Genomic DNA, 22,419 nt, shown 5'->3' on the forward strand with positions numbered 1-22,419 from the left:
ACTGGAGTCAGCTGGCAGCAGTCTCAGCTGAACTAATGAACTGGGGAAGATGCTGAGGTCTATGTGAAGTAGATGTGCCCAGACCTGAAAAAGGTGCTTATGCACCCCAATGCTCATTCTTTTACTCCAGCTCAATCATTTGGTCTAATAGAAGAGGTTACTTACATGTGTCAGCACTAGTGTGGCCAGCAGGACAGTGACTGTCCCCCTGTACTCGGCACTAGTGAGGCCATACCTTAAACACCATGTTCAGTTCTGGGCCTCTCACTACAAGAGAGACATTGAGATGCTGGAGCACATCCAAAGAAGAGCAACAAAGCTGATGCAGGGCCTGGAGCACAAGCGTGATGAGGGATGGCTGAGAGACCTGAGGGGCTTTAATCTGGAGATAAGGAGGCTCTCCACAACTACCTGAAAGGAGGATGGAGTGAGGTGGGGATCAGCCTCTTCTCCATGTAACAAGTGACAGGACGAAAGGAAATGGCCTGAAGTTGTACCAGGAGAGGTTTAGATTAGGCATTAAGAAAACTGTCTTCACCAAAAGGGATGTCAAGCATTGGAACAGGCTGCCCAGGGCAGTGGGAGTCACCATCCCTGGAGGTACTGAAAACACATGCAAATGCGGCACTTAGAGACATGGATCAGTGATGGCCTTGGCAGTGTTACATCAACAGTTGGACTTGATCATCTTAAAGGTCATTTCCAACCTTAAAGATTCTATGATAAAGAAAGCCTGTAGTGATTACCGTTACACTACCACTGTTGAAAATGAGTTAGGATAACTATTTCCTTCCCTTTTCCCTGTCCAAACACAATCCCCATTACTCTATGACTCTCACGTTTAAGTGCTCTTTGGGGAAGCTTACTTTGGGCTGTATAATCCAAATGCTGATCTTGCAAGTTAAGCATTTAACTATGAAATGCACTAGTGTCAATCATGGCTGCACATGACCTGACACCATGGGACTGCAGCTTTCCTTGTTTAAAAGAAGTAAACCAGAGGTTGTCCAAAGAAAAACCAAGCTCCTTCACTAAAGGGACTTTGGAATTTGGCTTATTTTACCCTTAGCTATTAAATATTCATCACAATACCCAACATTTGGAGAACTGGCACTTTAAAAAGATCCTCAGTGTCAGCCAGAAGGGTTGTAGACTCAACCAGTCTGAGGCCTGTAATGCTGCTGGCCAGGAAGGGAGAAGAATAATGAGGAAACCTCTGTTCCTTCACTTTGGCAGAAACCTTGGCCATTTTTGCAAGAGCAAGTCAATCAATATTTACTTTGTCTGGGCTCAGCTTTATTCCCACCTTCCTTTTTTAAGGCAGCTTGACTCATTTCTAGCAGAGACTGCCATGGAGAAGATGTGTCAGATGTGAAAGAGGATGGAAATATTCCCACTCCATGCAAAGCAAGTAACTCACTGCACAGCATGTGCAAGTGTTAATAATGATGCTTCTCCCATACTATGACATCCTTGGTCCCCCACTGTTTTCCTGCAATATTGCCCAATGGGGCTGTCTGTCAGCAAAGCAAAGGTAAAGCTTTCCCTACTCTGCAGTGGATAGAGGAATCACAGCAGTATCTTCATACTGGATAATTTCCAGAGCCCATGAAATAGTAAAGGCCAAAGCCTGGGTTTAACAAAGTCAAGTGGGACCCTTGCCACAGACTTCAAAGGCAGCAGCATTTAGCTCTAAGGAAATACATTTACCACTTAAACTAGGTGGTAGGCTCCTCCAACTCCTACATGTAGTTTTAGGCTCCCTCCCAGAGACAGACAGTGGTGTCTCTACTGGCAGAGATGCTTTTACACTATTCATTTGGTAGCTGCTCTGCAAAGACACAAGGATGTGTCCCTCCTCAGAGGATGCTGCTGTACTTGCAATACCAATCCAACTGCATCCAACAGGGCTTAAAGGAAAACCAGCACAACCCAAACACTCCTTCCCTCAAAACCTACTAAGGTAGGGCCAAATTCTAGATGCCTACCCAAAACCTGACGAAAAAGAGACCTCATACAGGACATGAACGTGGACTTTCCAGCACCAGGTCCAGACACACAGCTCAAGTCTCCAGTGCACCCAAGCCCATCTCCCTCTCCATCCCATGCTGACTGCCGGTGGGGCATATCCCCTGGGACGACGGGATGCCATCAGCTACCATAAAACACAAGGTAATTCTTGGCTTCCTTAAATAGCTCCAAGTTTAGCAAAGCATTTTTTCCCCTTCAAATTTTTCCCTCTGTAGATTTTTCCATCAAAACACATATTGAAAAACACATTTACTTCGAGCCGCCTGGTCCCAGGTGCCTTCAAGCTAAGTTACAAGCATTCCTGTTGCAACACAAAGTGAGATGCGCAGAGATTCCTGAACAACCACATGATCATCTCTGAAAGAGGGGATAAAATGTTTTATTGCTCTCCATCCCATCGCTCCTTTCCCTTCCTTTTTCCCCCATGCAAAAAGCTTTACAAGAGCCAAAACGCAGGAGAGGAATAACTTGGAGCTTCCTAGATTCCGGCAGCTGAGATGTGATGCCCACAGCTAAAATTGGGTTGAATAAACACTATGCTTCCAAAAGTTACTGCCCAGACCCTTAGTCAGTGCACATCAGATGAACTCACTAACCTCATGATGTTTTGGATTTGTAACACTTATGGAAAAACCATCCTCTGCATTCCCTGATTTTCCAGTGTGCAGGAAGACCCCTAAGCCTTAAACTACAGTGTTTTCAAAAGCCCACGGCATTGGCTTAATTTCATCCTCACACAGATCTACAAACAAGCTCTTGTTGCTTTTGTAAATCTCATGTTTGGACGTTCTGAGTGATAACACAGCCTCAAGCCACCAGTGTTTCCTTACAGCCTGTGCTTCCTTGGAAGCGTTGGCTTTCTGGTACCCCAAGGAAGAGCCTGTCTGTGGGGAAACCAAGCACATCACAGAGAAAGCATCTCACAGGGGAGTTATCCACCATGCTAAGGTAATGCTATAGGAGCAAAGCGAGTTTTCTTTGGGTTCATGGCAACAATCAAAAGCCATAGCACCACCCATAATTATCATGGGATTAAAATGATGGCTAGAGATGAGTCTAAACAGCGTATTAAAAGTCGCCTTGAAAAGAAAGATGCCAAGACACACTATTTGTTCTGCCTCTTTATGAGCTGACATAAAACTTGCTCTGAAAACTGCTTGACTAAGTGATTCAGCCAGATGTTCACCTCTTCTGCATTGAGGCACAAGTTGGAAAATATGACATTTTTCAGGATTGCTGATGGCAGGGATGGATTTTCCTTTTTCCCCTGTAAAAAAAGTGCTCCATGGACTGAGCATCGACCAACTTGCTGTTTTCCCTTCATGTTTTACCGACTAAGAGGAGAGCCCTGGAGCCTGCTAGTCCACTTATTGTTGTCTGCTGCTTGCAGAGGAAGCTGCTCAGTTCCAACATGTACCCATGTAAAGCATCCATGTGGAAGAGATGTTACTATTTTAAGAGGAGATGGCTCTTTGACAAACAGGAGCTGCAGAGATGCTCAGCTCCTGCTATCAACCGTAAAAGTTGTTTCTGTTGGCTCTGAAGCTTTCCGTCTCTTTGATTATTATACCCCAACTTTTTATCCTGTCCCAAGCAGCACTAGGAAGGCGATGCCTGGAGAAGGGATGTAAAGACAGGGTGAAGGTGTGTGATCCCTCCCTTATAGAATACTCCCACTGCAGCACAGAGACTGAACCACAGTCATTCTACTGTTAACCAACACGGTGACATTTTTCTTCCTTAAATTTGCTTTTACTTTTAGAGTTCCCATCATCTCTATATGCACAACATCCCACGTGCCTGCAGAGGCAGGGCTGGGTTGCAAGGAAAAACCAGTCTGCCAGAGATGCTTAATTCCTTAAAGCCCTGGCCTCAAGGGGCACTTTCTGAAAGCAGTTAAGCCCCAGCAAGTGCAGGTAGATGCCAATGACATTTTAGTGCCTCAATCCCACCAGTTCCACCAGACAGAGAGGTACTTCTGGAACCCCTGTGAGGCACATAATCACCTGTAAACCCTGGTTCTTTTCCCAGCTGTTAACTGCATCATCTGCAGCACCAGTACTGCAAAGATTAGCAATAAAAGCACCTAATTCTGTGCATTAGGCTCAGAGACTACTAAATGATGGACCTGAACTGAGACCAAAGCATTTGGCTTCTACTTGGGTTGAAAAGAGAAAGAAAAGTGTGATTTACCTTCAGAATTTCCCTGTGAGAATCCCAGGAACCAGGTAAAACATAAAACAGTCCAGAGAAAGCAGAATCCCCTAGAAGTGGAAGAGAAGAGAAAATAATGAGTTTATACAATATTAGTAACAAAAAGCAGCCCCCCTGTTAAGGGTCTTCTCCTTGATCACAAGTCTAGTAGAGTCAGTGCCCACATGTCTCTGGGATATGGAGGATGAACGCTTAGCAGAACTGCACTTTCTTCCCAGTGAGATCTCATTTTACTACATAAAAGTCATCTAAAGCCTGCTGAATCCAGTGAAATGTTTTCTTACTGGTATTAGGGGCCATTGATCAAGCCTTGAACTAGGACCAGACTGGCATTTTGAGATGCAGGGACATCAGTGCCAGGCCAGCAGTCACCACTGCTACTCTTTGGCACTCACCCCATCTAAGACAGAACATCCTAAATGCAAGAGGATGGAGGAATAATTCCAAACTGGGAGGTTGAAAGATGTGCCAGGAGTACGTGATGTTTATAAGGGTATGGGTAGGAAATGGGCTGGCACGCAGCGACACGTTGCCTGCATCTCAGCAAACAAACTCCAAGTCTTAATGCTTAAAAATACTCTAAACATACAAAATCCTCATTGGATCTATTCCTCATTTTACACCCAGATACAATGATGGGAGCAGCTTAAAGCCACTCAGCACTTTGCTGCTGCCATTAATGACTTTCTCATTAGCTTGGTAGAGCTGCAGACGCCCAGAGCACAGTGTTCTTGCAGACCCCTTCATGCCTGAGAAGGAATTGGTCAAACCTTTCTGTTAGCTCTACTTTAAGCCATTGAAAACAGCAGCAGAGAGGAAAGCTTTTACCAGAAAGGTAGCTGAAGTCCCCCCCTTCCTTCTCCAACTGCTTTGATTTGCAGCCAAATAACGAACATAGGAAACTCCTTGGTTCAGCTCACTTAAAGCTGACAGTGGAAAGTTTGAAGATTGAATTCCCTCATCTTCTAGAGATGATATTTAACAGCTTGATCAGCAAGGGCTGCTGGAGGGACAAAAATGTAAACTACAGAAAGCCCTCAGCCAGAAGAAAGCAGCGTGGGACGCTCGCAGGTTGCTCTCCGTTTCAGCCAAGCCAGTACGAACACTGGGATATGCAAAGCAGTGCCAAAGTGCAGCTTGCTCCTCTCTTTGGACCAGACAAAGAGAAATCATTTATCCCATGGGACTAGAGATCAATCTTCTCCTGCCACCAAGCTTCAGCACAAGAAAGCATCCTCTGAGGCAGTATATTACCCTGGACCAGATCCTCCCTCGGTGCAGGAGACCCTTTTCCCACAGCTAAAATGAAGCCACGGTGATTTCCATGTCAGTGGGGAAACCTGGCCTTGAGTTTAAAAATCCATGCAGGAATCCAGCCACTAACTCATATTTTAAGGCTTGAAGGGACAAACGCTGGAGCAGCCCTGCATGGGCTGGGAAACAAATGAGATGAACCACATCGTTCTTTGCTCTTTTCCATTACCCTGACACTGGGCTGCTCATTTCAGGAGCTCTGGGGCTGCTTTTAGTTTATGCATGAAGGAAAACCAGCTTGGAACAGCCAAATCATGGTAATCCATAGCCAGCCATATGCTAACCAGGAAACCCTCACTGTGCTCAAGAGATCTCCAAAAGGAGAGACCTGGATGTTTTATGCCCACTTCATCCCATGGGACACTGCTGTCAGACTGAAGACTCTGCTGGGTCCACAGAGAGCTGTTGTTCCAGTTCATTCCAGGGATGTAGGAGGGGAAGTAGAACAGGATGAGTCTTCATGGCTGCCTTTAGCAGCCCTTGTATGACTTACAAGAGGCTAAAACCCACTGTATGGGAAAACCTGCATTTCTATGTTCACCTCCAAAGAACAATGGTGTTTTAAGTTGTGGATGCAATTCTACGTGTGCATTGAGCAAAGATCCTTGCTGGGTGTCATCAGCGGGGTTTGACTGCCCAAAGAGGGCCTGGGGAAACGAGGGGAAGAGGGTGACCAACATGACATGAGCACCAAGGGCAGCAGGAGCCTCAGAAGCATTAATAACACCTAACAAAGCCCAGATCTTTCTTTGAAGGATACCTTCACAACCCCAATTGGCTTCCAAAGCCCTCCTTGACCAACAACAGTGAAGGGAACAAGCCTTAGAGGAAAATCCAGCACGTAATTTCATTCCAGTGACACCGACGGGGCTATAAAGGAGACGAATGCTCAGCGTGGGATCCAGCTGGCCTCAGCCCCACTCCTGGACCCCTCAACACAGCCAATACTGTAAGAGCAGAGAGCGGGGCCGGGCGCCAGAATGCTAAAGAAAAACACTTTGGCAAAGTTTACCAACTTAATGGAAAAAGCAAAAGCAGGTTCCAAATGGCAGAGCTGTGACTGATGGGGCTGGTAATTATGGCAGGGCTCTATAATGCAGGCTCTTTTGCAGTTACAACTCTGCAGTGACAGGATTGCATAAGCAGCTTGAGGAGCAATAATAAAGGAAGATTCTTCACCTTATATAGAGCAATCAAACTCACCTTGCCTTTATCTCAGCATCTTCCCACAAGCAGCGATTTCCACAGAGACTCTGTCAAGAGGTACCCACTAAAGGCATTTCTTTTATTGCACAAAGCCTATGAATACCAGAATGAGGATCTCATTGCTAGTCCCTAGGTGAAGAAGTGCCCCTAAATACATATTATGCAAGCTCATGTGAGCCCTAAAAGTTTCCCAGTGCAAACTCCCTTTATAGCGAACTGAAGCTACTGAATGCAGCTTGAATTTGCTTCACTTCTCTTTGTGAAGTTCTGTGATCAGTCCATGGGAACTAAGCAGTGCCAAAAGTACATGGCAAAAGACAACAGAGAGGGATAGAGAAGCGCAAAGACTGGCAATAACACTTCTCAACCTTAGTGGTGATTTTAGCATCTTCCAAGTGGGGAGGTAGCAGCCAAGAGCAAGTATCCTGAGGAGCTCCCGTTAAAGAAACCAGAAGGTTGAGGCATCACTTTTGGCAGGGCCTCAGGGCAGGAGGTCTCTCTACATGGTGGTCTGCACCAATACAGAGACCTGATGAAATCACAGCTGCTCATTAGCACACATCCATGTGTGTTCCATCCATGGCAGCGTTGAGGCCAGGTTGGATGGAGTCTTGGGTGACACAGTCTAGTGTGCAGTTGGGACTAGATGATACTAAGGTCTTTTCCAACCCTAATTATGAGTGTATGAACAGCAAAACCATGCCCTGGGTTTTCAGCTTCCAGGCTCACTTGCCACTTTCTCACTGCACAGATTTCTGAGGGCAGCAAATGGTGACCTGGAGGCTAAAGGAGAGTTATCACCTCTTCAGTTGGCTTGTGCACAGCATGTCTTGCTGCTGCAGCCCCAGTAAAGTCAAGGTGGCAGCCCCAAGAGCTACAGTAAAGGAAAAATCCTGTCGGACATACTGGTTCTTAGCTGACAACCACAGGAATAAAGCACTGCGCTGAACTAAGGTCAGTAGTAAAACGATAGTCTCTAGGGAAGACTTGGTCAGGAATTATCCTCCAAAAAAGTGCAACTTTGACAAAGCTGAAGCAATCTGTAAAATAGCTGTGATCAGCCAATACTCCACATTTCTGGAATTGGTTGGAACAACTTCAGCTTTTTTAAATGAAAAGACTTGTCCCTGTCTTAAAAAAGAAGTCCAAATGCTTTTGACATCTTTTTTGCTTAGGTGACGGGTTGAAGCTGAGGAAAATGCTACATGGGCTTTATTTGGTTTTCTCCCTCATTCATAGCGAGGAAATGTCTTTGAAATTGCATTCTTGCAGGGTGGAAAAACAATTCTCCCCCCATTCCCCTCCACTCAGGTGCATTCTTTTCTATCCAAAAGACCAGAAAGCCAGCTGGATGCTGAAAATGGGTTTTCAAGAATAGCAAATCTTGAATAGCAAATAGCAAATCTGTCTAGCTGCAGATCAGACAGACCATCTTATAAGAGAAAACGTCTCTGCTGCTTAAGATCCTTTGCACAAGACTGGAGGTGATACAAGACCCCCAAGCGGTTTTGACGAGTCAATGAGAAACAAAAATCACAACCTACATACTGAGGCTTCAAACCACACCATGGCATCGATTCCACTGCCAGCTTTTGGGATAGAAGCCTTACTCTGCGCTAGTGTCATCCTTTGCAGAGCAGACTTCTGGAAACTCTATTTCTCCTCTCACCCTCCGTTTCTGGAGAGAGCAATGGGAATATATAGTTATTATATAGAGATGTCCCTGTATCAATCCCTTAAACCTTCACTGACCCTTTCTGCAATATAAACCAGCTATTGATTTATTCCTCCAGTCAAAGAGTTTTGTCTGGTGTACACAGGCCCTGTTGCAAAGCCCAGCAAGCTAAGGGAGATGGCTGCAATGGCGTTCATTTTTAACCCCCATTCAGCTTCTCTGTTTTTAAGGCACAGAAGAAAGCACACAAGCAAACATGCCCAGAGACCCACATTTCCATAGTCATTCAGAATACACTGAGATACCTAAGGGTGGTGGAGAAACTGTCAATATCACGTGGGGAAGAATGAAATTCAATACCATCCAGCATCAAGCACATAAAACATCCAGAATCCATCCTGCTCCTCCTAGGCACAGGTTTATCAAACCTGATTTATAGATGTCACTAGAAATTCATTGCATGTGAAGCCATAAGAGGAAGATGAAGTGGGACATTGGTGCTTTAACAGTGTTCTGAGCAGAGGGTTATGAAGATTGCCACACCATTATTACTAGACACTCCAGCAGCCCAAATAGGGACACTCACTAGGACGGGAAACTCCCCAGGCCAGGCTCCAACCCATCCTTGGGGTGATCCTGGATGGAAACGTCTCAACTCCTCCACCCTGCCCCAGTGCTTGGAGCGTGTGTGCAAACCCAGGAATCCCTGGGGTTTCTCTGGCATCGTTTCTGCCCAATCTAACCTTAATTCCGGATGGAAATGCCCTCAGTGCTCTGTGCCTGCAGAGATCTATCTGCAAATGCAGCCCAGAAAAAGCTGCTGCTTCCTTTGGAGGCCCCCGGTAGCAAAGGAGGGACCCATGAGGGGCTGACAAAAGGGAGCCATCATTCTCCAAGGGGAGGGACATTGCTCCTGGCAATGGTACAGCAATGGGTCTCAACTACTGCAAAGCAGCTTTGCTCTCCTAAAGCCTGCACATCAGCCAGGCACAGGAGGGCCTGGATGCATGAAGACCTGGTGTTTCCTCCCCCATATATACATACACTTCCTCTTCATTTTCCCTTCTTCAGGAGGGAGATGCTGATCTGCATATGCAGAATGGGGAGACATCAGTGTGACCAAGCCTCCATCCCACAGACACCTTGTTCTTTCGATGGGTTTATACCCGATATCCGCAGGCAGAAGGATGATGGGTTTCAAACCACTGGTACTTCCTCCAACTGGGAACTAGAGCTTAGGTAGTCATTGCACAAAGCTGGCCCAGAACTACCCAGCTCCTCACCTCCTAGATGCAGGACTGACACGGCTGTGATGACCCAAACACCCTTCATACACCTCTCAGCAGCTTCCCAATAGGGGATCTTCCCTGACAACCCATTACTCTGTCCCCTCTATGCTGCCCACCCCTCTCTGCCTGTGTGATTGACTTTGCTGCTGTGTGAAGTGACAACACTCACTACCGGCCCTTGCCTTTGTGCTCTCGGTTAGTAACTGGAGCCCTCAACAAACAGCAGTGCTAAGCGTGATCTGTCATCTAACTCCTCTTTTTGTCCTGCCAACAAGCGCCTTTGCATTCCTTCATTTTGTGAATGGGGTTTGGCAGAGCCCTATAGAATTCCCCATTGTTTCCATTTGCACTTCAATCAGTGTCCATCATTTCTACTTTATGCCCCCAACAAATTGGCAAAGAAAGAGGGCGGGGAAAGGACCCACATGCTCAGTGTCTGTCTCTGGTCATAGACTTCCTACAAGCCCCTCAGCACAAGACCTGGGCAACCCTCGGTCACTGATGAAGCCTCCATAAACACTGCTTCAAACAGGGCAGATTTTATCCCCCTGACCCATTGCAGAAATGGGATGAAGCTGGAGCTTTGAAGGGACCTGCTCAGAGATGCACACTGATGCAGCAGGAGGGAGACCTGGACACTGATCCAGGGGCTGATCCATCCGGATGCTGTACCACTATGTGTACAGCTTCCTCACCCAGCATGTGGACCAGGCGGCCCAGAGCAGCATCACACCAGCAGCCCAGTGACAGCAAGCAGGCACCCAAGAGCATCCACAGACCTTCTCCATGGCCAGCACAGAGCAGCAGGGCTGGAAGGGGCCAAGGTGGCACAACCACAGCCGAGTGCTGCTGCCTGGGGATGTGCTCAGTGCATGGGGGAATGCAAAACCTTCTGTGGTTCAATGAGCCTGTGCACTCCCAAAATGCATCAACAGGGCACTTGGAGCTCACGGAGCCTGTAAAAACTTTGTGTTCTTCTGGTTTTACAAGCTCTGGATGCTTGAGCCAGGACAAAGCTTCAGCACACGCTGCAACTGCTCCTCCATCCCACTCCCATCCATGGCTCTCCTGCACATCTGGCAGCTCCCTCAGCATCCAGCCCAGCTCCAGAGGATGCTGCAGGAGCACTGGGATAAGCAGGACCCCCAGGGCCATGCGGGAATGCACCAGAGCATTCCCATTACAAGCTGCCCTCAGGCAGCACAACCCTCCCTGAGGATGACTCGATGGCACAAGGATGGCCTGGTGAGCCCAGGCACAAGCCAGCTCTGGGCTCAGAGGACCCTCTCCAAGACTGACAGCTTCAACAGGAACATCCAGGATAGGATGCACAGCACTTTGCCAAGCAAATTAAAGCCCAGCACCAAAAAGCCCATCGGGAGATAATGCGAAGGGTAGCAAGCGACCTCTGCTGAAGAGGGAACGGAGCAGCAGCACGCCGGTGAGGTATTGGAGCCAGAGGAGATCCTGGGAACAAAAGGCACACGCACTCGGAGTCACCAGAAGAGACCAAAGCGCACATTCCCCATGGCACTGCAGCACAAACCCCGTGCACAGCGCTGGCCTGGCACACAGATGCAAAACCAGATGTAGACCTGCAGCGAGCAAGCAGCAGAGCCCATCATTTCCTAAACCCATCCTCATCAGGATCTGATTCTCCTGGGGCTCAAGCAGGACATCCCCATCCTTATCTGTATGTACCATGACTGCGGTCACCTCCGTCCTGCTCACAGCTTGAAGCCCTGTGCGGTGTCTGTGCCTTGTGCCAAGTATCCCCCCAGCACCGGGGCCCTTCACTGTGAAGCTGCTCTTGGTCTTTCAAAGCAGTCTTTATCTGTGTGTTCCCTTTTCCACTTTGTCTTTGACACACAGATCCCATCACACAGTCCCATGCTGGCGCTTCCCTCCGCACCATGCCCAGCATCAAAAAGGTGCAACTGGGAGATGCAATTACCAGCATCCCTAAGCATGCCGTCGCCACGTCTGCACAAAAACCCACCCTAAAGCACTGAAATCCGGTCCTTGTGAACATAAACCCCCACAAAACCTCGAGGAGAGCTGTTTGCAGCCCCTGGGAGCAGTTCTGCTTCTCTCCACATAACTCCACGCTCACAGACACAGGCAGGGAGAGCCTGCCCCAGCCTACAAAGGAAACTGCACATTCATCCACATCCAAGCTGCGGCTGCCGGCAGCGGGGTGACCCCGGGGTGCAAAGAGGTGTTGGGGAGGGGGGGGCATTCCCAAATCCCATCACCCCTTTCCCCCCTCCTTTCATCCCATCTCCCAGCCCCGCCTGGCAGGAGCAGAGGGATCCTGCTCACAACTTTCCCCAACTGCCAGGCAGAAGAATCCCAGCCTTTTCCAAGGGAGTGTCGGTAAATCATCATTACATCCGACAACGCAACCAGCACCGCTTAACCCTTTGCTGCTCGCCGGCAGGAAAAACAACAACAGCAGCAGATTTAACAATGGGGAGAGTAAAAGCGGGTCCCGGCTGTGCGAGAACGGGGGTGTGCGAGCAGTGGGTTTATGCATACACGCGTACACATGGATGCGAAGAAGCAATCGTGTGCCCGTGGGTGCAGCGGACACGCGGGGAACGCGCTACCAGCACCCTCCGCCTCACCCGCGGTTCTCCCGCTTCCCGGAGGACGAGCCCAGGTATTCCTGAACCCATATCCCGAGGGAGAGCGAGGCTGAGGAGCAGCATCCCAGGAAGGGCTGTAGGGCCCCCCCCCGGGTGCCCGGTGGAGGTGTGCGAGGGGAAGCGGGGAGCTGGAATCGCCCCTTCCTGCATCCCGCATGGGGAGGACATCCCCCCGGTGCTGCTGCCGGGCTGGGGGCTCCTATCCCGGGTGCATGGGGATGGGGATTGAGGGGTGTTCGGGGGTTCTCCTGCCCTTCCCGGCTCCAAGCTCGCCGCTCTCACCCCCTTCCGCACACCGCAGCCCCGCTCCCCCCCTTCCCCTGCTCCAGCAGCGTGGCCTCCCTTCTCCCAGCTCATTCTCCTCTCCAGCCCAGGAGTTTTCACATCATCCCCTGGCAGAGGAATGTCTTCCCCCCAGCCCATTCCCGGGAGCCCAGCTCCCTTCCCGGCTCCCCCGCACCCCCGTCCCGCCCGGGATTCCCTTTCCCCAAGCGCCGGGAGAAGCCGGACTTTGTACTCACCCCCTGCCTGCTGCTGTAGCTCTGAGTCTGGAGACCGGCTCTGATTCCGGCTCCATCACGTTTAGTGCATTGTCTCTTTCGGGCAAGTTTTGCAGCAATCCATCAGAAAAAGGGGGTCAGGCCGGTTTGTGGGTACATCCTTCCCAGGAGCTCAGCTCTCTGCCTCTCTAAGGGGCTCAGCTGTGTCAAAGACACCCCCTGGCCCGGACGGCTCACTCCTTCCTCCTTCTCTTCTGGGTCCTTTTGCTTACACAGATCTTTTAATCCCATTTAACTCCCTCTCGGCAGACTGCAATTACCTTGGGAAGAAGGAGAGAGAACAGAAAGTACACGCTAGGAAGCCGGGCTGGCCCATGGTCGCTGGATTTCTCGCCTCTTTTCTTTCCCCTCCTTATTACTGGTACAATTTCTGGGAGCTCTGATTTCCAAAAGTCCTTGATTTAAAGTGTTCGGTTGGGGTTCCCCCCCACCCCCCCCTTAGCTGTTACTTTGTTGTTTGGTTGGTGGTTGTAATTATTGTTTATTTTGCAGTGCAGATGTGCCTCCCACCACCAGCCCCCCCACACCCCCCCCAAAAGGATCTCTCCTCTGGGTTTAAGAGAGAAGAGGAAAAGGCAGATTTGGAGAAATGAAAATGATTTAAGGATGGCTCCGCGGCCTCTCTCTGCTGCCCTCCTCTGTAGCAGTGAAGCACTTACAGAGAGAAGAGTAATACAGGGCAAATAAATAATTAACGAAGAAGAAACTCTTTTGGGCCATTGAAGGGATGAAGACTCTGCCAGGCGCCATGGAGGAAGGTGCAGGCCCCCGCTCTGGGGAGGATGCTGATGGAGGCGGTTGCTCCTCTGCTCTCACTGCCTGGGGGCCGTAAACCTGCAGCCTTCCACCTACCCCACCATGGACCTCAGTACCAGGTACCTGCCTTGGCTTCTACCTTGGGTTGGTTGGGAGCCTACGGAGAGGGGTTTGAAGGAGTAAAATCTCCCCCCTTGGCCCTGCCCGCATCCTCACCCTGGTCCCACAGGGAAGGGGATTAAATGGTGGCATCTCCCCCCTTCTCCCATCACCAAATGATGGAAACTGCAGCCAGGAGGGCAGGGAGTGGGGAATGAGTTCTCTTATACAAATTCCATCAGGGTAAATCAGCTCCCAGGTCCGCTTTAGCCAGCTTTGCCAGCAGAGGGGACTTTTGCACGTGGATTAAACCTTCATCCCTGCTCTCCCTCCTCTTCCCACAGAGCACGGACCCAGCCACTGCACACACCCTGGGGTAACCAACAGGTCCCTTTTATCCACACCAGGACACAGCAAACCCCTCAGCTCCATGGGGTACCCTCAGGGCAACCCATCACACGGAGCCCCCCCCCCCCACCTCCTCCTCCTTGCACCCTTGGGTGCTCCCACAGCCCTGCTCTCTTCCCCTTGCACAGCATCCCTGCCTTGGGCACTTACTTTGCAGCGAGGCGAGAGGCTGGGCAGCATCTCCTCGCAGCCCCATGTTCATTGGCATTCATTTGTCCCAGCAGCTTACACCAATTTCTAGTTCTTGAAAGAATAATAATTAAAAAGGAAATAAAAAGGGGGGGGGGGAGCCCAAAGGGCCTCTCAAACCCCTTCCTCCCTCCTGCCCTACGGTGTCTCCTGGGCTGGGGGTTCACGGCCCCCCCGCTTTCTGGCAAGGCTGAGGTCCCCCCAAATTCAACAGATAATCCTTCCCCAGGGCTGGCTCGGGCAGGTCCCCCTCAGGCCGTCGCTCCTCTCGTGGGTCATGGATACCGCAGGGATCCAGGAGTGAAGAGAGGCTGCGGCAGGCGCTGGGAGGGACATGGATGTGAAAGAGGTGGGAATTCTAAGGCTGCCCTTGTCCTTTTAAATAGCTGCAGGCAGGGACCCGGCTCGCTGGCGGGGGTGCCCCAGGTATCCGGTTTCAGCAAACAGCAGCTAATGAGCAGAGATCCAGCCTCCGAGGGGCAGGTTCAGCGGCTCTGCGGGGCAGGGGCACCCCCGGGTACCGCATCGGGAGGGGATGGGGCCGGGGTGATGCTGGAGGAGGGAATGGAAGGCTGCGGGTCACGGCTGCTGCAAGGACAGGTCCTGCGGGGTGCTGAGCATCAAAGCTGCACGAAGGTATTCTCTATCTTGCCACATTATTCCCCCAAGTACCTGGGGCAGGACCAGGCAGAACTAAAGCATCTTGGACCCGGGTAAGGGCTCTAAACTTAGACAAATACAGCCACAGGTAGGATCAACACTGACCCACCAAGCACCTGAACCTGAAGCAAAAGGGGGGTGATGTTAGTGTAGGACTGGCCTGACTCAGAAATGCAGGTTTCACTTAAAAAACTGGCCTCAGAATGTGGCCAGAAGTTGAGGTTTCCACCATAAATCAGATCTCATAACCCCTTCTCTTACCATGCTAAGGGCTTCTCTCCTTAAACACATACAATTCAACTTAGTTGTGGTTTTGCATCTCCCAGTTCCTATGAGCATAAGGCTTTACTCATACCTTCGCTCTGAAGCATCTGCATTTTGCTTCCTTGCTATAACAGATGAAGTGAGTAATGGCAACAACAAACTTTGCAACAAGCAGTTTTATGACTGGGGTAGGTAACGAACAGCCTCAGGATCCACTGTCCTCAATGCAACCACAATGAGTGCACATCCAGGTACTTGTAAGAAACTCCTATGTCCAAACAAACCTACCTCTGGACCCTCAGAAGGGCCAGGAGCCCAGACCACCCATCCAGGGCAGCTTTGAGGATTAGCACCTGAGGGACAAAAGCTTGTCACAAATCACATAAAATCTTGATTTCTTTGCTATTTTGTTTCCCAGCTGCTTTTACCATGTTTCCCAGTCACGCATTCCTCATATTCCAGCCAAGCCGAAGTGTTTCAGATAAAGCTTTCATCTATTAAAAAGGACTTTGCAAAGAAACGTGTGGAAATTCCTGTGCTGTTGAATACACCTTGTATCCTCCTGCTTTATCTCTCCTCTCCTCCAAACCCAGGACGTATTTAATACCCTTCCTTCCCCTCACAAAACCCTCCTCTACAAAGACAAGAACAAGGCTCTGGCTTCCCAAAGTGAGAACCAGAGCAGATGTGCTCCATCTTTGTGCAGGGATGTATGGAAACGGATGCCTATTGGGCAAGGACTACAGGTCCAAGGACCACCATAAAACACACTTACAGCCCCGTCCTCAATACCTTTCACATACTTACATGAACACTTTCAGACTAAACACATGCACAAAAGCTTTGCTAACAGACATAAATGTAGCCCAGTGGTAGGGAAAAAGGGAATTAGCTTAAAACAAAAGGAAACCCAATGCTGCTGAAGCCAAGGCTTGTGCCAAGTGAATGCAGGTTCAGGAATGAGACCTCATTCTTCACGAAGAGAAAAGCCACAACGTATGATGTGACTAGAAATAGATGTAGCAGATTTATTTGTCTTCCCTTCCAAATTTAAATAGAAGCCATTTTAAAACACTGAACAAACTGAAGGAAATCAGCGCAGCGGTGAAATATGAAACAAGGAGGGGGGAAAAGAGACTTGGAATTGACTGTTCCAGTTTAATTAGCCAAACTAAGGGAAGGGGAGGAGGCAATGCTGCCACGCACCACCCAACGTGGGGAGCAGGGAACAGAACACTTGCTTTTGACAAAATACACCTCTCCAAAACGCAGCCTGTCATTACTGCCTGGATAAACACAGTGTTTAAAACACCCAGCCCTATTTAGCTGCGTTCCAGAAGGATCAGTTCCCACCTCTCCAAGGATCCGTAGCTCGGTTAAGCATCAAGGCTATTTATTAATGTGATTTTGCCTCCCTGCTCCTTTTGGAAAGCCAAGCGTGAAGGCATCTGGGAGCCATGGTGAGCACGCATTACAGCTGTGCTGCATCACTCGGTGCCCACCTTGAAGGACCAGAGGAACCCCAGGCACTAACATGGGTTGCCCTCCCGGTTTGGTTTGGCCTGAAGAACAACGCTGTTCAATCATCTATCCTTTTGCTCAAGTCAGAGCATCCCACATCACCCACTGCCCCCAGAATAAGGAATTATAGGGTTATATTTGGATAAATACCTTATTCAGGTTGAAACCCATGGCATGGCAGGCAGAAGGCAGGGGCAGCAGGAAACCCAAGGCACTGGAAAAATCCTGTGGGAGGGATCAAACAAACATGTGAATAAGGGGGATAAAGAGCCTTTCACTGCCCTCTGGGCCGAGGATCTGCACCCAGCCCAGATTGGGAACACCTAAACTTGGTGCCTGGCTGAGAGCTGCTGGAGCACGAGGGAAAGGGAGCCCACCCTGTGGGAAGGGACATTGCCATGGAGGGTGATGGTCCCAGTGGTCATGGGAGGACACAGTTAATGTGGCTGTGCAGTGTGGCCCAGGATCACATGGAACAGGGCTGCTGGGGAGGGCTGGATCCACATCCGTGACCTCAGTAGGAACAGAGGATAAACCACCCACAGGAATGGGGCTCATCCCCATGTAGTCACTATAACCCATCAGCCATCCTGGATCTCCAGCTCCTGGGGATGTCTTGTTGCAGGCTGACCTGGTACCTTGGCAGCAAGAAGCTCCTGGAAAGCTGTAGGCAGGGGGCCTGGTGCTGATCCCTGGCACAAACCTGAATACCAAAGTGATCATTTCTATCCCTTCTTGCTCCCTTTGAGAGCAGCCCGAGCCCTCTGCCCTTGTGTGCACCACGCTTTGCTGTAATGCTCTCCCAGGTGCGCAACGCCCTGCACAGGATTCCCTTATCTCTACCCAACTCTTTCTGTATTTAACATCACCAAGCTGGCATTTCTTACACTCATGAGCTCTATTTGAATGACTGCCACTACTTCACACCCTGGACTAAGGTCTGCTTTATCCTGTAGGGACTTGGTCATGAGCAGAAACCTGCTGATGAGCTCCATTGGGTTGCTGAGAGCTCTCCACCCATGGCACAGTCAGGATCTCCCTGACGGCAGAGCTGGTCGGGTTGGGGTCCAGATCACCGGTGCTCCTATTCCTTTTCTCTCTCTGGCTTAGGCCACCACTCCAAGACAAGGCTATTTCAGCTGAGGAGCAGAACATGCAGCACTTCTGACTTCAGGGACCGCTGTCTGACAGCTGTTTCATGATGCTAAAGCTGCTGTGGTTACATCTCTTGTTCCCAGCGCGCTGTGGGGAGTAATTATACAAGAGATGTTCAGAAAGCTCAAACCCATGTAAGCAAGCCCAGTGCTGTTTCCCCCTCCCCACGGCCTGATGCAGCCCATCCCAGCCTGTGCCACAGGGGCTAGCAGGGACATGTCTGAACTTTGCAGCCGTTTGATGTTAAATGCTTTACATTCTTTTCAGGAACACTAAAGGCTTTTGTCTCTTGACCAGTGCTCTGGGGATGCCACGTCTGGCAAAGACTGATCTGGTGCTTTTCCAGCTATACCCTATCACATCGGGCTGCCTGGCCAGCAGAGAGGTAGGAATGGCTGTTAATCATTAAACACAGCCTTTCTCCATTGGAACGAGAGGAAACACAATGCAGCGACACAAGTCCAAGCCCACCCTTCTCAAGAAAATGCTGCCTGCTGATTATAACTCTGCCATATGTTTCTATTCAGGTATTTCGAGAAGTACAGCTTTACAGGGTAGCTGGGAAGCAGATAATTCAGGTGTTATAAGCAAGCAGGTTGAACTGGCAGGTAAGCTATGATAGAGTAATGCATTGGAATGCTTTGACAGGAGGATCGTACAGCTCCTAAATCCTGACTATTTAGGATATCAAGCAAAGGCTGCCTGGTTTTGCTAACATCCATTTGTTTTCCCTGTTTCTCCATGTGTTCCTAAGCTGTATTCAACCTATCGCTGGTTCAGGACCTATTCAATCACTGGTGCTACTGGAAAATACAGGAGTCAACATATAGACAGGAAACCTGGAGAGGGGCTTGGGACAAGGGATGTAGAGCCAGGCCAAGGGGAATGGCTTTAACCTGCCAGAGGGGAGACTGAGATGAGCTCTTAGGCAGAAGCTCTTCCCTGTGAGGGTGCTGAGGCGCTGGCACAGGGTGCCCAGAGAAGCTGTGGCTGCCCCATCCCTGGCAGTGTTCAAGGGCAGGGTGGACACAGGGGCTTGGAGCAAGCTGCTCTGGTGGAAGGTGTCCCTTCCTGTGGCAGGGGTTGGAGCTGGATGAGTTTTAAGGTCCCTTCCAACCCAAACCATTCCATGATTCTATGATCAAAATCCCCACTGAGCTGCTGCACAAGTGGAAGCAATGTTTCCAGTCTGGAGGTTTGCTACTTAAATACATCAGCGAGCACAAGTGCTTTTCCCAAGGACCAAGCCTGGCTGGTGGAGATGGATGCGTGCTACCCTAGTGAGTGCAGGTTAGGTGATGTTTCTCTAAAGAAAGAGCACATCTTCCTCCATGAAACAGAGCCACACGGTGAGCCTGACCTGTTCTGAGCACATGGGATAACACTGGGGAGCTGCAGGCGACAAACACTGGAAGGTACCAGCTAGGAAGTCACACCAAGTCCTTTCAGAGAAGGGATGCTGTTTGCTCTGTGGCTGCATAAGCTGAACACAAGGACATGGTGTTTGCAGCTGCTGGAGCTCATCTGCACACCCAGCAAACCTCAAGGCTGAGGTCAAAAGGGAGATAGAAATCAGTGCAAGACCGTGGCCTTCAGGAGACAGCGTGTTACAATGCAAATGCCTGCTACAAAGATTTAGTGCAAGGCAAAGTAAGCCCGGGTTAGCCTCAGTAGGGAGGGGAAGGGAAGAAGAGCTTAGAAAGTATCAAAACAACTCTTTGTTGCCCAACATTGAAGGTAATGCTATTTAAAGCGAACAAAAAGCTATTTGTTTGTACAAGTAAAACAAGATTTATTTGTTTTGCTGGAGGAAGGATACTTTCCTACAGCTGTAGGAAGCATAACCCTATGCCCTGGTGCTGGTCAAGCCTGTGGGAGCAGTTTATTGGCCAAAGGGAAATCATACCTGCCTTGTGGCAGGAAGAAAACGAGGTAGAAATGGTAAATCCAGGGCAAAACGAAGGAAGGGTGACATTAGGCAGAGTTGAGGTCTGGTCATCCTGCACTGGGCTCACTAATGACACTAAAAGATGCTTTTTTGAGCAGTGGCAAGGATGAGACACCCCTTGCATATACATACATTTATACTTAAGCAAAAGCTTATACTCTGCTAAGTTGAGGTATCAACACCAAAATGACTGCAATTTGATTGGTGTGAGAGTAACTTTAAGATACAAACCAATAGCAGGGAATTGTTTAATCTGAGGTATATTGTACTACTGCGCACCACTTCCTTTAGTAACTGTGTTCAGCTTGTTTCTGCAATGGGTTGCTCATCACTGTTGTGATGTAGCTGGAAGGAGGTGCCACCCTGTCACCTCATTTCCAACCAGCTGTTTGGTCCCTGATGTCTCACACTGAACCAGTCATCTCTCCTCTGCCTGGAGGCAGTGGTGCCCAACGGATCACACGCTAAGATCTCAGCACAGCTCGGGTTTGGTTTTCACTATTCCACTGACCTGCAGAGCAACCTGAAGCAACTTAAACCATTGCTTTTGTGCCAGTATTTTCTTGTCTCTAGAGAAAGCTTGTGATATAGATCATCTTATGTGTAAAGAGGTTTAAGACCTTCAGACATAAAGCACTGCCAGTGAACTATTACTTTACTATGCAGTTGGCAGCATCCTCTTCTGCAGGAGAAAGTGTAAATCTATTTCCCAACCAGCTTTTATATTCACTCCAACCTGCCATCATCCAGATGCACAGTTCATTAGAGACTGTGCATGGTTTTATCTGGCTGTAAAGTCCCATGTGAAAAAGCCCTGCTGATTAGACATGCAATTCAAATACATCTTCTGGAGTACAGTAGACAATCCCTAGCGCTTTATCTGCGCTGACTGAAACGCAATCTGTGCCACTTAGAGCAGAACAATGCTCGATTTCTTCATACTTCACTTGAATTGTTAACACATAAAGCAGAAACACAGCCCATTTTCACAGCGAAGTTCTCTTCTGACACACTCAGTCTGTTAACTGAGAGTATACAAACCTGCTTCAAAGCTAATAGGCTTCTCTTTTCTTCCAGCAAGCACACTTCATATCTACGCGCTCTCACTCTCTTTCCACTTCAAGAGCAACAGTATTTGGTAAAGCTCTCAGAGGTGGGGCCACTGCAGAAAGACTGTATTTACTGATGTTTGGGTAAGAACTAATAAGAGACCTGGTTGTGTCTCTGCTCCTCCAGTTAAATCAAGTCAATATTTATACATCCACTGGTGAAATAAATCCCCTCCTCCCCAAAGCAGAAGGAAATAAAATGAACTGATTGAAATGGGATTTCATGGAAGGGGGCTTGGCTTATTCAGAGTTTGGGAAGTGATACCTTATGTTATTGTAATTTAAATGCAGTTGTACTGTACAGAGTGCATCCAAGCAGCTTCACTGTGGGACCTTTCCTTCAGGACCAAAAGCTTGGGAGCCCTTGACTGCTGCTAAACTCATCACCGATGTGGGGGACACAAAGCACAGGTATGACGGGGGCTGGACCAGCTCCGTTCCCACTAAACACCCTTTGATGGGGCCAAACACGCAGAACGAGAAGCGGTGATGTTCCAGCAAGTTAGATACAGCATAAACAATTTAATCAGCATTGTTCCAGCTCTCCCAGCATGGGGATGCAGTCTAAACCCTGTCGGGGCCAATGGAAAGACTCGTATTGACTTCTCAGGCCTCCAGAGCATGCTCTGACTTCACTGGGACTTCTTGCTTGTACAGACCCACAGCCTTGCTGGTGCAAAATAGAGAACTTGTGTTGAGGGCATTGGATAACCAGACCACCTTTTTACCTTGGGATGAAAGCCAGGAGGGGAAAGGGGAGCAACAGCCCGCTCTCAAGTTGGGCGCAGAGCTGCGTGTGACAAAGGGCTTTTGGGTCTTCTATTATTGGTAAGGCTTTCTAAAGCCAGCTTTCATTAATATAATGGAAATAAAGCTCTTAATCTCAGGTTGTAAACACAGATGGAGGCTAATACACTAATGCTAAGGATTGTGAAAATGACTGGTTCAAGGCGCTTCCGCTTTTGTAACTCCAGAACAAACCCCATTGTTTCCACAGCTTGATTTTCTAGACGCACTCCATGTCTGCCCCAGGAATCTCTCCTGTACATAGGAAAGGGTTTCCTACACCCCAAAATATTCATTTGATATCCTAACACTTTGTATTCGTCATCTACTGTTTCCTTCTGACTGTAAAATATTGATTGACAGGCATTGAGCATCATTTTAACAACCTTATGATTTGTGATTCCTCATTTCAATACAACATGCAACAGGCATAAAATCTCAGTGCTTAGGCACAAGTTGACTGCCATTTCCAAGGCTGCTGCCAAGATGCTGCTCCATCCCCTCTCTACAAATCCCTCAGCATCCTTAAGACAACTGGATGCTCCCCTTGGCTTGACTGGGGTGGTGTGAAGACAACAACGACCCTC

General features: G+C 49.1%; 1 protein-coding gene and 1 long non-coding RNA gene across 5 annotated transcripts in view; one reads left to right on the forward strand and one right to left on the reverse strand.

The window, feature by feature from the left end:
• Window positions 1–22,419, reverse strand: part of COL27A1 (collagen type XXVII alpha 1 chain) — a 190,885-nt gene that overhangs the window by 136,985 nt on the left and 31,481 nt on the right. For 2 of the 4 annotated variants that reach the window (XM_062640327.1, XM_062640330.1), the window contains exons 1-2: window positions 12,899–13,433; window positions 4,225–4,295 (exon numbers count right to left, since the gene is read on the reverse strand). In XM_062640327.1, coding sequence (XP_062496311.1) covers window positions 4,225–4,295; window positions 12,899–12,954 — 127 coding nt within the window. In that variant the 5' untranslated portion in view covers window positions 12,955–13,433. Of the gene's footprint in view, window positions 1–4,224; window positions 4,296–12,898; window positions 13,434–14,350; window positions 14,418–16,984; window positions 17,060–22,419 lie in introns of those variants that run through there. The other 2 variants (XM_062640328.1, XM_062640329.1) reach the window with 2 other exon arrangements.
• LOC134174945 (uncharacterized) lies at window positions 11,966–14,482 on the forward strand. Its single transcript, XR_009968849.1, has 2 exons — window positions 11,966–12,391; window positions 13,430–14,482. It is a non-coding gene; the product is annotated as an uncharacterized LOC134174945 (long non-coding RNA).

This window comes from Pezoporus occidentalis, unplaced genomic scaffold (assembly GCF_034315485.1).
Source record: "Pezoporus occidentalis ecotype Australia unplaced genomic scaffold, CSIRO_AGI_Poc_V1 ctg64, whole genome shotgun sequence".
Classification (NCBI taxonomy): Eukaryota; Metazoa; Chordata; class Aves; order Psittaciformes; family Psittacidae; genus Pezoporus; species Pezoporus occidentalis.